The sequence below is a fragment of the Bos indicus x Bos taurus genome, chromosome 1 (assembly GCF_003369695.1).
Source record: "Bos indicus x Bos taurus breed Angus x Brahman F1 hybrid chromosome 1, Bos_hybrid_MaternalHap_v2.0, whole genome shotgun sequence".
Lineage (NCBI taxonomy): Eukaryota > Metazoa > Chordata > Mammalia > Artiodactyla > Bovidae > Bos > Bos indicus x Bos taurus.
The window spans coordinates 53,217,803-53,234,478 of NC_040076.1; the positions used below are offsets into that span (position 1 = coordinate 53,217,803).

At 36.9% G+C, this 16,676-nt stretch overlaps 1 protein-coding gene across 11 annotated transcripts in view; it reads left to right on the plus strand.

Annotated features, from left to right (window-relative positions):
- The window catches only part of DZIP3 (DAZ interacting zinc finger protein 3), a 129,892-nt gene that overhangs the window by 92,558 nt on the left and 20,658 nt on the right, over positions 1 to 16,676 (plus strand). For 8 of the 11 annotated variants that reach the window (XM_027514206.1, XM_027514570.1, XM_027514137.1 and 5 more), the window contains 7 exons: positions 890 to 915; positions 5,564 to 5,729; positions 7,473 to 7,565; positions 7,689 to 7,816; positions 9,944 to 10,012; positions 12,484 to 12,580; positions 14,789 to 14,892. In XM_027514206.1, the coding sequence (XP_027370007.1) occupies positions 890 to 915; positions 5,564 to 5,729; positions 7,473 to 7,565; positions 7,689 to 7,816; positions 9,944 to 10,012; positions 12,484 to 12,580; positions 14,789 to 14,892 (683 nt within the window). The remainder of the gene's footprint in view (positions 1 to 889; positions 916 to 5,563; positions 5,730 to 7,472; positions 7,566 to 7,688; positions 7,817 to 9,943; positions 10,013 to 12,483; positions 12,581 to 14,788; positions 14,893 to 16,676) is intronic. The other 3 variants (XM_027514643.1, XM_027514809.1, XM_027514724.1) reach the window with 2 other exon arrangements.

The following is a 16,676-nucleotide window of genomic DNA, read 5'->3' on the forward strand; positions in this document are numbered from 1 at the left end:
AGGAAAAGAATTAGTATGAATAAAAAAATCCTAGAGTTCCTCACGCATTATCTTAGTTTAGGCTGCTATAGCAAACTACCATAGATTGGATGGCTTAAACAAGATTTTTGTTTTTCACAGTTCTGGAGGCTGAGAAATTCAAGATCAAGGTACTAGCCAATTCAGTGTCTGGTGAAGGCCCTCTTCTTAATATGCAGAAGAAGGCCCTCTTCTTATAGCTACCTTTTTGCTATATTATTACATGTTGAAGAGTGAGTGAGTGAGCATGCACAAGCAAGCAAGCTAGCTCTCTGATCTCTTCTTATAATGGCACTGATCCTGTCATCAAGGCTCCACATCATGTAAACCTAATTACCTCCCAATGGCCATACCTCCAATTACCATCACATTGAGGGTCAGGGTTTCAATGTAAGAATTTTGGAGACATGCAAGCATGTAGTCCGTAGCACACATAATATGAGTAAGATTTGTTTCATGGAACTTATGTTTCAGTTTCATGCTTGTGCATAAAAATAGCTATGTAAGTGCATTTAAGTCATAATGTAAAATATATTTATTTTGGTTGTGGTTAGAAAGCTTGGTGGTGGTGGTGGTTGTGGTGTAGTCACTGAGTTGTGTCCAGCCCTTGTGACCCCATGGACTGTAGCCTGCTGGGCTCCTCTATCCATGAGATTTCCCAGGCAAGAATACTAGAGTGGGATTGCCATGCCCTTCTTCAGGGGATCTTCCCAACCCAAGAATCAAACCCTCTTGCATTACAGGCATATTCTTTAGACCTTTGAGCCACCAAGAATCCCCCCAAAACTTGAGAAATGTCTAAATTCAGTTAGATTAGGTACTGTACCAACATAGTTAATATATAATACTAATTCTTGATGTTGTTTTTCAGAATAAGGAATCAAAAGAAGAGCAAGTGTAAGTATTTATTTCATTTTAAAATTTTTCTTAGTACTTTCAAGTGTGCTTTACCAGTATGACACAACCTTGCTTTGGTACATATTCTCAGAATATGGTAATATTCTTAAGAGAAGAAAAGACAGTTTTTTTATCTTAATAAGTTGTCGGGTTTTTTATTGAAAGTGACAGAAAGTTAAATTATCACTTGTTTTTTATTGAAAGTGACAAAGTTAAATTATCACTTGTTTTGGGAGAATATAATCTCTTACATTTTTCTGTGTGGCTACTCAAGAGTCATCCAATGCCTACTGCTTTATTCAAGGACTAAATTTGTTTCCAGCATAAAATCTTTTGAAATACAGTCTAGATTACAGTTAGCCAATGTAGATGAAATAAAATTTAACCTTAAAGACAGATTATCTTTTGTCCCAGTAACCCCTTTTACAAAAAGAGTTTCATGTGGTTTGGTTTGTTTAATTAATCTGTCTTATTTTTTTTATAATCCCAGTTGTTAACAGTGAATTTTGAACCTTTACTGAACACCTTTTAATGTCTGAAGATAATTGTGAGCTATATTCTCCAGCAACATGATTAATGACAGTGTAGTAGAGGAAGGAAGTAGGGGAGACATTCTATGAAGAGATCAGTTAAAAGTTTTGTTAAGTAGTTATAGAGAACTCTCTATAAGGACATACTTATCTTTAAAATGGTAACAAGAACATACTTTGTTAGCTTTAAAGCATCTTGTAGTTGATATTTTCTCATTGATAATGGACATGATCCACTTGGTACATTAGTAGTTCATCATCCAAGGTGGGTTTTCACTTTCTCTGTCAACAAGTTGAGCCACTAAACTGATAGTGTATGTCTGTGTCTTTTCAAGGTTATGTCTGTTGTTGTTGTTCAATCATTAAGTCTTGTCTGACTCTTTGTGACCCCGTGGACTGCAGCACACCAGGCTTCCCTGTCCTTCACTATCTCCCAGAGTTTGCTCAAATTCATGTCCATTGAGTCGATGAGGGTATCTAACCATCTCATCCTCTGCTGCTCTTTTCTCCTTTTGCCTTTAATCTTTCCCAGCTTCTGGGCCTTTGCCAGTGAGTTGGCTTTTCACATCAGGTGGCCGAAGTATCGGAGCTTCCACTTCAGCATCAGTCCTTCCAAAGAACATTCTGGGTTGATTTTCTTTAGGATTGACTGATTTGATGTTCTTGAAGTCCAAGGGACCATCAAGAATCTTCCCCAGGACTGCAGTTTGAAAACATCAATTCTCAGCACTCAGCCTTCTTTATGGTCCAAGTCTCACATCCTTATATGACTACTGGAAAAACCACAGCTTTAACTATACAGACCTTTGTTGGCAAATTCATGTCTCTGCTTCCTAATATGTTGTCTAGGTTTGTCATAGCTTTCCTTCCAACATCTTTTAATTTAATGCCTGCAGTCACTGGACCATCTGCAGTGATTTTGGAGCCCAAGAAAATAAAGTCTGTCACTGCTTTCACTTTCCCCCCTTCTATTTGCCATGAAATGATGTAACCGGATGCAATGATCTTAGTTTTTTGAATGTTGAGTTTTAAGCCAACTTTTTCACTCTTCTTTCACCCTCATCAAGAGGCTCTTTAGTTCCTCTCACTTTTTGCCATTAGAGTGGTATCATCTGCATATCTGAGGTCGTTGGTATTTCTCCTGGCAATCTTGATTCCAGGTATGAATGAATGAATGAATGAATGAATCTTGATTCATTCATCTAGCCTAGCATTTCACATAATATACTCTGCACATAAGTTAAATAAGCAGGGTGACAATATACAGCCTTGATGTACTCCTTTCCCAATTTTGAATCAGTCAGTTGTTCCATGTCCAGTTCTAACTGTTAATTCTTGGCATACAGGTTTCTCAGGAGACAGGAAAGGTGGTCTGATATTCCCATCTCTTTAAGAATTTTCCATAGTTGTTGTGATCCATACAGTCAAAGACATTAGCGTAGGTAATGAAGCAGAAGTAAATGTTTTTCTTCAACTCCCTTGCTTTCTCCATGATCCAATAATCTGGTCCCTCTGCCTCTTTGAAATCCAGCTTGTGCATCTGGGAGTTCCCGGTTCACATACTGCTGAAGCCTAGCTTGAAGGATTTTGAGCATAACCTTGCTAGTATGTGAAATGAGCACAATTGTACAGTAGTTTGAACATTCTTTGGCATTACCTTTCTTTGGGATTGGAATGAAGACTTAACGTTTTCTAGTTCTCTGGCTACTACTAAGTCTTCCAAATTTGTTAACATATCGAGTGTAGCATTTTAACAGCATCATCTTTTAGGATTTTAAATAGCTCAGCTGAAATTATGTCACCTCCACTAGCTTTGTTCCTAGTAATGCTTCCTAAAGCCCACTTGATTTCACACTCCTAGATGTCTGGCTCTAGGTGAGTGATCATACCATCATGGTTATCTGGGTCATTAAGACCTTTTTTGTGTAGTTTTTCTTTGTATTCTTGCCACCATCTCTTAATTTCTTCTGCTTCTGTTAGATCTTTATCATTTCTATCCTTTATCATGCCCATCCTTACGTGAAGTGTTCCCTTAATATCTCCAATTTTCTTGAAGATATATCTAGGCTTTCCCATTATATTGTTTTCCTCCATTTCTTTGCATTGTTCATTTAAGAAGGCTTTCTTACCTCTCTTTGCTATTCTCTGGAACTCTGCATTCCGTTGAGTCTATCTTTCCCTTTCTCCCTTGCCTTTTACTTCCTCAGCTGTTTGGAAAGCTTCCTCAGACAACACTTTGTCTTCTTGCACATCTTTTTCTTTGGGGTGGTTTGATCAAGGCCTCCTGTACAGTGTTACAAACCTCTGTTCATAGTTCCTTAGGCACTCATGTCTACCAGATCTAACCCCTTGAATCTTTCCTTCACCTCCACTGTATAATCATAAAGGATGATTTAGGTCATACCTGAATGGCCTCATGGTTTTCCCTACTTTCTTCAATTTAAGACTGAATTTGGCAATAAGGAGCTCATGATCTGAGCCACAGCCACCTCCAGGTCTTGTTTTTACCGACTGTATAGAGCTTCTTCATCTTTGCTGCAAAAAACACAATTAGTTTGATTTCATTATTGACCATCTGGTGATGTCCACGTGTGGAGTTGTCTCTTGGGTTGTTGGAAAAGAGTGTTTGCTATGACTAGTGAAAAAGTAAGTTTATGTCTAGATACCATAAATGTAAATTATTAAAGGATGAAACAGTATAATCAGTCATTTTGCTTCTTTTCACTTACACCATAGACCCAAACCTGGATGATCATCAAATCACCCAGGGAACTTTGTTTTAAATGAAAAATTTCAAAACACACAAAAGTAAAGAGAATAATAACAGTATATCTATGTTTGTAGGTATACCTGTCATCCTGATTTTACAGTTTTCATTGTTTTCCCACATTTGCTTCATTCTTCCCTTCATATTTATTTTTTGAGTGTTTTCAGTCTCAAAACTGTATAATTTTATCTATACATGCTTCAGTTTGCATCTCTTTAATAGAAGAATATTTTCCTATATTATCACAATGCTATTATCATACTTTAAAAATTTAGAAGTAACCTTTTCTAGCTTTTCAAAAGTATAAATTCATATTTTTGCATCTGTTGTGGTTTCAGGAAGAATATAAATTTTAAAAAACTGTTGAAGTAATATGGAAAACTGAGTTTTGGAACTGTGGTCTAAAGTAATTTATTTCATTGAACTTTCCAAAATGTTTGAGTTAGTCTAGAATACTTCAGTGATATGTAATGACTGTTCTATAGTGTTTTACAAGTTATTCTACAAGCATAATATGTCCTTTTTTCTAGATCTCATTGACCTAAAATAAGTACTAATGCATCTATTTTCTTTCTATTTGCTAATAAAGTCGAGTAATTTATATCATGCTATATGTAAAAGTACTATTTCTTGTTATTATTCAGTGAGATTAGGAAGGAAATTCATAGCTACTAAATAGTAGGCCAACTGAAATGATACTAGCATGCATTTAAATTTTAGACATACGCATAAAAATGAGTTAATTGCCATTGTACTTATAGTATTTCCTTTCTTTTCTCAGTGGTTTCTAGTTACTGAAATTCATTATTACTACGGCTTGTTTTTTTTTTTTTGAATAAAATCTTGTTACAAAAAAAAACCCTGTTACAAAACAAACCTCCATCTTAAATCTGCTTTATGTATGTTACTATTCAGAGCCCTCTATTTAAATATACATGAGACCTAAGCACTGAAGTTGATCAAACCAACCTGCCTGTCAGGAATACTGTAATGATTAAATAATATGGCAGATGTGGAAATGCTTGTCAATATTTCCCAAAGTATTGTTTCTCAAAGTAACTGATATATAATTAACATAATTATAACTTGAAAAATGAACTCCATGGTCTCATAATTCTTAGAAGCACTACTATGAACAGAATAGGTACCTCAATTGAGTGCTATCTCACATACGCTAAAATTGATTGTGAGTCTCCAAAAGAAATACATGGTATCGGCACTGTCCAAACTTTGAACCTTTCTGATCTAAGCATCTCATAAGACCAGTACAATATTAATTTGGGAAATAATGGCTTAGATGAAAAACACTATACAGTTATAAAAGGTCACATTGGTTATGTCACCACTATAGCCCAAATATGATAGGAAAGGAAGAGCAGTTGAAGAAAGAACAAGCAAATCTGTATGCAGTCAGTAGATTTATGAAAGATGATGCAAGCAATATTCAAGAAGATTCTACGACTGAAGACAAGTTCTGTAGTCTGGATGAATTGCATATTCTGGACATGATACAGCAGGTAAGCCTGATTGGAGAGGGTACAGTCCTGCCTTCCTTCTTCCAGAATAATTGTTAACCATTTTCTCCCCACGACTCTTGGAACATCACATTAACCTAGTGATTTACGTTGTGTTTGTGAGGAAAAATAAAAAGTAGGAAAGGATGGACAGAGGGATGGCTGACATAAAAAAGAACTCTAAGAACTAGAAACTCTTCACTTCAGTCCTCAAACCATTTCCTGGTTTTAAGTATTGGGCAGAGCTGATTACAGATGCATACTTTATAAAGAGTTTTCAAATAACACAAGGAAGAAAAAATACCCTAGCATAATCCCATTGGATTAAATTTCATTAGGAAAATAGCTTTATAAAACAAAGCTACTTTCACTTGTTAGATAATTAAACTTGGCTGTTACAAAGAAATATCTACAAAAATATTAATAACAACACTTTTTTGGATTCCTTTCCTGTTAGTAGTCAGTGCTGGTGATGACATACATATATGAAGGTGCACGTGAGCATGATCTATGTGCTTAACAGAGCACTTAATGAGACAAAACTATGAAAGCTTTTTTGTGTGTGTGTGAAAAACCACAGGATTTACTTACCCATGAGAATTTTATACTGAGATAATTTTATGATAACCTGTTCCAGGGTTTAAGTATAATAATATATAGTATATAGTATCGATAATATTGATTGTCTAAGGCAACAGTTAGTGCAAATGATTCTCTGACTGATAGTACATTAGTATGATTATCATATCTTTCTGTCTCCTTTCCAATTAAAATACATAAAGTTTAACTGAAATGACATTTTCTAGGCTTTGGATGTCACACTAAGGTTTAAATATGGGGTCTTTAGTTTTCATTCAACAGCTATGAGAACTCAGAATCAAAATGTCACACACATTTTGAAAAATGTTTATTCATTCATTTTTTCAAAAATCACTTAGCACCTACTTTGTGTCAAGAGGTATGCCAAGATATGGTCCCTGTGATGATAGTGTTTATAATCCAGTGGAGAAATTGAACATTAACCTAAGGTGATAATTCCTAAGGTAATAATTAGGGACTTGAGCAATCACGATTGCCTGAGTTAGAATTCTGGCTCTTCACTTACTGTGTGACCTTGGGCAAGCTACCTAGTTTTATCATCTCTAAAACAGGAATATCAAGTACCTTCTTCATATGATCTTGTGACAACAAAAGCATTATGAAAAAAACTTTAAAAATGGTGAGCTTGCAGTTAACATTATCCAGTAGTAGCAGCAGCAGACAAATAACTCTGGTACTGTTCAGTGAATGCTGTGATTGGAGAGAGGTAGATTTATTTAAACTAATCAGAGAATGATGTTTGCATTGAAAGCTATAATGCGTGAGTTAGCAACTTAAATACCCACCAAATAACTAAAATAGTAGTGCTTTTCCTTTAAATAACTGTCATATTAAGTGCTTTTTTTTAAAGTTACTTACGTATTTCTGTCTGTGCTGGGTCTTTGTTGCTGTGTGGGTTTTTCTGTAGCTGTGGCAAGTGGGGGCTGCTCTCTCATTGCGGTATGCATGCATTTCATTGCGGTGGCTTCTCTGGTTGTGGAGCACAGGCTTAGTTGCTCCACAGAATATAGGATCTTCCAGGAGAGGGATTGAACCCATGACACCTACATTGGTAGGTGGATTCTTTACCACTGAGCCACGAGGGAAGTCCCCTAAGTGCTTTTTTAAAGAGAAAAATAAAGCATTCATATTCCATTTGCTCAATAGGGCTCAACCAAGATAACTACAGAATATGGAGAAACTGAGAAGGAAAAGCTCGCTCGACAACGGCAGCTTTGTAAATTGCACTATCAGTGTGAAGTAAGTACTTTTGCCCTTAGATCTGAGGCAAGTTAGAGATAGTTTTTGAAGAGTCCAATTTTTTTCTTTAAATTTCTGAAGACTTGAATAAAATTAGTTGAAATAATATTTTTCATTAATCAGGATTTCAAAAGACAGTTGAAAACAGTGACTTTGTGGTGGCAAGAAAACCAAATGCAGATTAAAAAGAAAGATAAAATCATCGCATCTCTTAACCAACAAGTGGCTTTTGGAATCAGTAAGATGTCCAAGTAAGTGCAAATCTGTTGATAGAAGAAAATCCTGTGTTAAAAGGTAATCCCTATGTAGCCACTAGGTGGCATTGTGACTGCACATTAGGAACTGGCAACCACAAGGACTGCACTTGCTAAAAAACCCACTGTATTTTTGCCTTGCCAGCTGGATTGAGAAATAAGCAACTGCTCACTCTGTATATCAGCTTTTCATATATTGGCTGAATAAGTGTGAAGATAATAGAATTACATGAGAATGATAATTAACTTTCAGGTCATGGCTCTAATTTGTAAAAATGTGACTAATGATTGGCTGGTTTATAGCATATGAGAATTACATTTCTCAAAGACATCACTGACTCACTTTTATACTTTTTAATGTTGGTTTCTGAGAGTGTGTTTTAAGCACAAGATATTGAAAACAAATCAAATTCCTGGAGAATCTTTTCTCCCCTATCAATCTCATATCTTTTACAACCTTAAGTATTAAATGCCTAAGACTAAAAATTCTGATTTAATATGGAAAATTAGTATCCTGCTCCATTCTTTTTAATCTAGCCACTGGCTCAAACCACTATTGGGTGAAATAGTAGTATAATTTGTAACATATTATTTTGATAAACAGTGATACCACAAAATACCAGTCATTCATGATATGTGATTTGAAATCCACTGCAGTTCCCAGCGGAAAAGGCAGTGGCAACCCACTCCAGTACTCCTGCCTGGAAAATCCCATGGGCGGAGGAGCCTGGAAGGCTGCAGTCCACGGGCTTGCGAAGAGTCGGACATGACTGAGCGACCTTTCACTTTCACTTTTCACTTTAATGCTTTGGAGAAGGAAATGGCAACCCACTCCAGTGTTCTTGCCTGGAGAGTCCCAGGGACGGGGGAGCCTGGTGGGCTGCCGTCTCTGTGGTCGCACAGAGTTGGACACGACTGAAGTGACTTAGCAGCAGCAGCAGCAGTTCCTAGACTGCTAATAATGAAAATAGGTTCTAGGGAGTACCTCAGTGTAAGGAACCCATGATGCCAATTGGAAAATTGGAAAAATGCTTGACAGAGATTTTGGTCTTAAATTTTCTCCCACATAACATATCATTCAACCTGAAGGGGTTTTAAGGAAGAACAGGATGCCATACCTCTGGCAACATGATATCACTTGCAAACACTTTCAGGTTTGTGGACCTAAAATAGGTGGGGCAAACTAAACTGGCTGACATCACTTAAGAAACCACACTTCAGGATTCAAAACTTTGTCTTTTAGCCTGGAAGATAATGACCAATCCACGAGTATGTTACATAGCATCAGAGATCAGAAAAGCAATGCCATCCATGCAGCTGCCTTTTTCCTTCACTATCTAAGATGTTCCTCTTCAATTCTGATACCTTACCCAGTGTAAGCAACCAGTTATAAAAAGCTGAGTCCATCAAATTCTCTAATCAAGTGTTCTCATGAAAGATTCTAGCTTGTGTGTTCATTGTGTGAGGACATCAAACATTTATCAGGTTCCCACAGTGTGCAAACAATTATGCAAGGACATGTAAAAGATGCCAAGATGTATCAGATATTAACTGTGAGCTTGTGGAAAATATAGATTAATATGAGAGGATTAAAATTACATACAATAGAGGGACCACCACTTCACCAACAGGTAGTAGCTTCTTGAGTTGCAAGTCCTCCTTAAAACTAAAACACCCTGGATAGAACACAGCGAACACAGGAAGACTCTGAAAGGTAGAAGAAGAAAGGTGACTGTCTAGAAACCTTGGAACTTGAAGAATGATGTGACAGTGACTTTTCTTATTGCCTTCCATGTATACTAGACAGGGCACTGCAGAAACCTCCAACGTAGAATTGCTAGTAAGCACAGGGGAGGGGGGGAGGGGAGCACTAAAGCGCCAAGAAAAGTCTGTTCCCTTTAACCAAATGATGAGGGAAAGGAAGATAGAATAACATTAAACCTTTTTGGCACTACACATTTACTCCAGCCAAACACCAGTAGCTCCACACCACTCCCCCCGGACACAGGTGCTGCACTCTGACAAAAGATGGACATACTTGGTTCCTCCTCAGCCACAAATAGAATTGTTCTGACTATTAATAACAAATGATTTCTAACATTTTATGGCATTCTTTCTTCTTAGATTACAGCGTCAGAGCCATGCTAAAGATAATGAAATCAAGAACCTTAAAGAGCAACTTTCGATGAAAAGGTAACAAACAGCTGGTCCTACAATAGACTACTGTCAGAGACTAGGGCTTATGAGTTCTTTTCCCTTTATTGCAATCATTACTGCTATCTGTGACTGCTTTATGAAACTGGCTAAGTTTTGTTCTGATTCATACATTTTTTTTATAATTGTTTTGAGATCTAATTCATATAGAATAAGATTCACCCTGTTAAAGTATACAATTACTTGGTTTTTAGTATATTCACAGAGGATTACAACTGTCACCACTATCCAATTCCAGGACATTTTTATCACCCTAAAAAGAAACCCTGGATCCATTAGAAATAACTGATTCTCTTTTCCCCCAACTTCTGGAAACCACTACTCTTTTTTTTTTTTTTTTTTGGGTCTGGACATTTCATATAAATGGAGTCATATAATACATGCCTCTTCTGATTAACTTCTTTCACTTACCATGATGTTTTCAAGGTTCATCCATATTGCAGCAGGTATCAATACTCATTTCTTTTTTATGGACAAATAATATTCCATTATATGGACATTTCGTTTGTTTCCAGTTTTTGACTATTATCAGTAATGCTGTTATGAATATTTGTGTACAGATTTTTTGTGTGGACATATGCTTTTAGTTCTCTTGGGTATATACCTAAGAGTAGACTTGGTAAGACATGCAGCAAGCTCTGTGTTTAACTTTTGGAGGAACTGCCAGACTGTCTTCTAAGTGACTGTACCATTTTACAATCCCACCAGCAATGTATGAGTATTTTGATTCTCTACATTCTCACCAGTACTTATGTTACCTGTTTTTGTTTCACCCATCATAGTATTTGTGAAGCGGTATGTATCTTTGTGGTTTTTATTTGCATTTTCCTAATAATTATCTTTTCATGTGCTTTCTGTCTGTCTGTGTATCTACTTGGAGAAATGTCCATTTACTTCCTTTAAATATTTGTAATATTAGATTGTTTCTCTTTCACTGGGCTTCCCTAGTGGCTAAGTTGGTAAAGAATCTGTCCGCAATGCAGGAGACCCGGGTTCGATCCCTGAGTCAGGAAGATCCCCTGGAGAAGAAACTGGCAACCCACTCTAGTACTCTTTCCTGGAGAATTCCGTGGACAGAGGAGCCAGGCAGGCTACAGTCCATGGGATCGCAGTCGGGCTTGACTGTGTGACTGACTTTCACTTTCACTTTTTTCTCTTATAACTATTAAGAGTTCTTTGTATATTCTGGACACAAGTTTCTTGTCAGATACATGATTTATAAATATTTTCTTCCATTCTGTGGATTGTGTTTTTACTTCCTTGATGAAATCCAATTAATTTTTTTCTCTCATAGGCAAAATTTTCACAACATTCAATGGCATTATAATTCCTTTTTGTTGACTCTTCCATATTTTATGATTTTTCCCCTCAAAATACTCTGGCCTTAATGGATATTAACAACATATTGTTTTATCAAGCTTTTCATAAATGTTTGTCAGGTATTGACAAAGCATCCAGATGTTTCTAATAATAAAGCAATGAGGAAAGCCTTGTGAAAAAGTTCCTATTACAATGCTATATGTCCAATTAAATACTTTCATTGGGAATATAATTTGGTATGTATGGTCTAGTCTTCTGGGGCTGAAGTGTAGGAAGTTGAAATGGGTTAGGAAAAAGAGAAACCTCATAGGTAGCCATTTTCCATAATGTCCTTCATAAATAATATCCTTATCAGCATCTCCTCCTCTCTTTCTCAACCTACAGGAGTTGTTTTCATTCTGAGGTACTGAATATGAGCACTGAGATAACCAATAAAATATTTTAATACAGTAATTAGCTTTATTACAGGGGTGGTTGCTATTGTTGTAACATAAAAAGGCTTGTAGAAACTTTATTTGATGTAAAATTTGTTAATAATAATAGCTTATTACTTAGTACTAAATATGTGCCAGATGCAAGTACTTGAAATATATTATCTGAATGAATGTTTCACAATAACTCTTTGAGGTAAGTAATATAGTTTTCTCCATTTTTCTATGTAAGGAAACTGAGGTATAGAGAAGTAACTTGTTCATGATTTCTTTTTTTTTTAGATGCAATTGAAAGTTTAATGATCTTATTTTTTTTTAATTTTACATTTTTTTTTAAATTTTATTTTATTTTTAAACTTTACAATATTGTATTGGTTTTGCCAAATATCGAAATGAATCCGCCATGATTTCACATTTAATAAGTTATGAAGATCAGATTCATCTTCAGACAGCTTGATTTCAGAGTCAAGTTTTAAATCATAACCTCTGTACTGACAACTTTAAACCTTCCACACTCATGATAGTAAAGGATAACACTAAGGGTTAAGCAGTGTCTCTTCTTGCTTCTATGTGCCGTATAGTTTTCAGGAAATCATTTCCTATTCATTGAATAGCTTGTATCTGTGTGCCTCCTGAATGAAGTGGAAGAGTCTGACCTTGCTGCAATGTTACTGACTCTTTAATTATCATATATTTCAGATCTCAGTGGGAAATGGAGAAGCATAATCTGGAAAGCACGATTAAAACATACTTAAACAAACTGAATGCAGAAACTAGCAGGGCTTTAACAGCTGAGGTAAAAAAAAAAGAGAGAGAGATGGAGTTGGGGAGGGAAGTTTTACTTGTGTACTAGTAAATACTAAAATACTAAAGAATTTTGAAAAGACTGTTTTTTGAATAAACAGAATTAAAACATCATAGGACCAGCCAGAAAAACCCAGTTCAAACTCTTGTGCTTTTCTTTTGACTCATTGGCGTTTTGTATGTTTACTTGAAGGTTGATGATCTTATGTTGTTTTCCCCCAAATGACTCCAAGAAATTGGTTTGCTTCAGTATATTTATCGTACTGATTTTGGAAAATTCTTATTAAACCAGGTGACTAAGCCAAATGTCTAAGAATAATATTTCACTGCTGCTATAATAAATCCTTTCTTTTTTGTTTAATTGTATAGATATTTCAAAACCACACACACACCATACATTCCAGTCAAAAACTAAGTTACCTCTTCCCCTAGAAAGTCATTCAGTCTCTCCTAAGTTATTTTTGAACACCACAGCTAGGATTTCTCAAAAGAAATATGATTTTCTGTATGTGTATAATTTTTATTTGTAGATAACCAATCTTGATGTAAAATAAAATTCAAATTTTGACATTAAAATCATCACAAACCTTCTCACCTTTGTCATGGGTAAGGCCTATTTTTAACAGAGTACTCTGAAATCCAGAGCTCAACAATCAAAGGTTGATATCTGCACCAAAAATCCCTGGAGAGTGATGTATTGGAGTATTAAATTTAACTGGGAAAAGAAAATGACTTCAGATTACCTTAAGAACTCAAGTTTATAGACTTTTTCACTGCTTTTAATTGGAAAGTTTCTACTTCAGTTATTAATTTTAGAAACACTGAATGCTGTCCAAGAGTATAGTAAGCTACCTTCAGTGAATATTGAGTGATCCATAGAAAAAAACAAAGGCCAAATGACCATGCATCAATAATACATGGAGAGACATCAGACTAGATGATCTCCAAGCCACATTTGGATGGCATAGTCCTATATGGTCTCATTGTTTTCTTACTCCTTCATCAATTAAAACAAAAGTCAAACAGCAGGACTTCTTTTGAGTGTGCTTAAACTTTGCGGATGACACCACCCTTATAGCAGAAAGTGAAGAGGAACTAAAAAGCCTCTTGATGAAAGTGAAAGAGGAAAGTGAAAATGTTGGCTTAAAGCTCAACATTCAGAAAACTAAGATCATGGCATCTGGTCCCATCACTTCATGGCAAATAGATGGGGAAACAGTGGAAACAGTGTCAGACTTTATATTTTTGGGCTCCAAAATCACTGCAGATGGTGATTGCAGCCATGAAATTAAAAGATGCTTACTCCTTGGAAGGAAAGTTATGACCAACCTAGATAGCATATTCAAAAGCAGAGACTTTACTTTGCCAACAAAGGTCTGTCTGGTCAAGGCTATGGTTTTTCCAGTGGGCATGTATGGATGTGAGAGTTGAACTGTGAAGAAAGCTGAGTGCCGAAGAATTGATGCTTTTTAACTGTGGTGTTGGAGAAGACTCTTGAGAGTCCCTTGGACTGCAAGGAGATCCAACCAGTCCATCCTAAAGGAGATCAGTCCTGGGTCTTCTTTGGAAGGACTGATGCTAAAGCTGAAACTCCTATACTTCGCCCCCTCATGTGAAGAGTTGACTCATTGGAAAAGACCCTGATGTTGGGAGGGATTGGTGGCAAGAGGAGAAGGGGATGACAGAGGATGAGATGGCTGGATGGCATCACCGACTCGATGGACATGAGTTTGAGTGGACTCTGGGAGTTGGTGATGGACAGGAAGGCCTGGCGTGCTGTGGTTCATGGGGTCGCAAAGAGTCAGACACGACTGAGTGACTGAACTGAACTGAACTGAAACTTTGCTGCATAATATGAGAGCTTTTAAAAACCCCATTTACCAGACTGCACCTAGAATCAATTAGAATCTCTGGAATCAAAGCACCATTGTTTAAAGTTTCTGAGATGATTCTATTGCATATGCAAGTTTGAAAACTAATGTTCTGAAATGTTTACCAACCAAGTAACTTTTGAATAAAAATAGTAGAACTTCAGGATTGATCAAAGAGCTTTAATGTGTTATGGTCAGGAAAGAAGCTCAGGTACTATTAGAAGAGATCTTTTAAAATAGCTTTAAATTTACTTGAAATGTTTGAAGAAAAATGTGTTCTTCTATAAGGACACCTTTCACTTCTTTCTCTTTCTCTCAAAAATCTGTAGGTATATTTCTTACAGTGTCGTAGAGATTTTGGTTTGCTTCATCTAGAGCAGACTGAAAAGGAATGCCTCAGTCAGCTTGCCAGGGCGACTCATATGGCAGCAAGGTAACCTCTCCCTCTTCCTTAATGTGTCTTGAACTCTGAGATCTCACAGGTGGCTCCAAGGTTGAACATAATCTGTGTTGTGTTTTACATATATGACATCAGAATCTTTGGAATGAAGAAGCCTTTTTTTTTTTTTTTTAAACCCTCAGATGTCATTTAATCACTTTGAGCTTTTACTTTGTTGATCCTGCTGTAGCACGGAGAAGTCTATTAAGTGCAGTAATAGCTGCTAGCAGATTTTTCCCATCCTCTAGCAATGAAGCAGATAGAAAGTCTCAGTCAGAGACATGCATAAAGACGAGATATTTACAAAACAAGGTGGATTCCAACTGGAAAACTTTTTCTAATTCTTTTCTCTTAATGCTTGATTTGAAATGCCTTTGGAAAAATACACTGAGGGAAAATCATCATTAATACCTTAAACTGTGTTAAAGGCAGTTTGGTACTGTGCTACAAATGAATGGTTTTCAAATTTTGGGCAGGTTGCATAGGATTCTTCTTCAATTTGTAATTTTACCAGGTACACCTTTAAACTTAAGGAATTAATTGAGTTAAACATCTCTGGGACCAATGCATCACTATTTTTAACGATTATTATTTCAATATAATCATCATTCTTCAGTTCTGAAGAATCAGAATCTCTGATGTTTAACAAGATTCCTAGGATATACTGTGGAGAAGGTAATGGGAACCCACTCCAGTACTCTTGCATGGAAAATCCCATGGGAGGAGGAGCCTGGTGGGCTCCAGTCCATGGTATCACTAGGAGTCAGACACGACTGAGCGACTTCACTTTCTTCACTTTCACTTTTCATTTTCATGCATTGGAGAAGGAAATGGCAACCCACTCCAATGTTCTTGCCTGGAGAATCCCAGGGTCAGGCGAGCCTAATGGGCTGCCATCTATGGGGTCACACAGAGTCAGACACGACTGAAGCGACTTAGCAGCAGCAGCAGCAGGATATACTGATGTACATTCAGGTCAGGGAAGCACTGTTATAAGTGATCCGTCTGTCTGTGCTTCCTCAAGGGGGAAATGATGCTCTATAAATTAGAATATTATCAAGCTTCTTTGTTGGAGAAGGCAATGGCACCCCACTCCAGTACTCTTGCCTGGAAAATCCCATGGACGGAGGAGCCTGGTAGGCTGCAGTCCATGGGGTCGAGAAGAGTCAGACACGACTGAGCGACTTCACTTTCACTTTTCACTTTCATGCATTGGAGAAGGAAATGGCAACCCACTCCAGTGTTCTTGCCTGGAGAATCCCAGGGAGAGGGGAGCCTGGTGGGCTGCCACCTCTGGGGTAGCACAGAGTCGGACATGACTGAAGTGACTTAGCAGCTTAGCAGCAAGCTTCTTTGTATGAGATGATCTCAGTGATAACTTGTTAGGCTCTTTTAAAGTTATTGTGCTGGGTGATTTTGGGGTGGGGATGTTACAACAGATAGAACCTTCTGAAAGGCCACATGAAATCTCTCTTCTAGAGATACCAGACCCTAAACACCTTAAAACTGTTTTACTTAAATCATTTGGTGGGCTGCTTGGCAGAGCTGCTGTGTCTGTGCAATTTATACATTTTATAGAGACAGAAATCTATAATTCATCCTTGCAAAAGAGGTACTTCTTTGTGATTTGCCTTTTTGTAGGAAATATCTTTTTCTAATTTACAAAAGAGCCTTATAGGCCAACCATGGCCCTGTGATGTCAAGGTTAATGTGAAAATGGTCCAAAACCTGCTTCCAAGATGAGTCAACATCTTTGAGATTGCTCGTGCACTGATGCA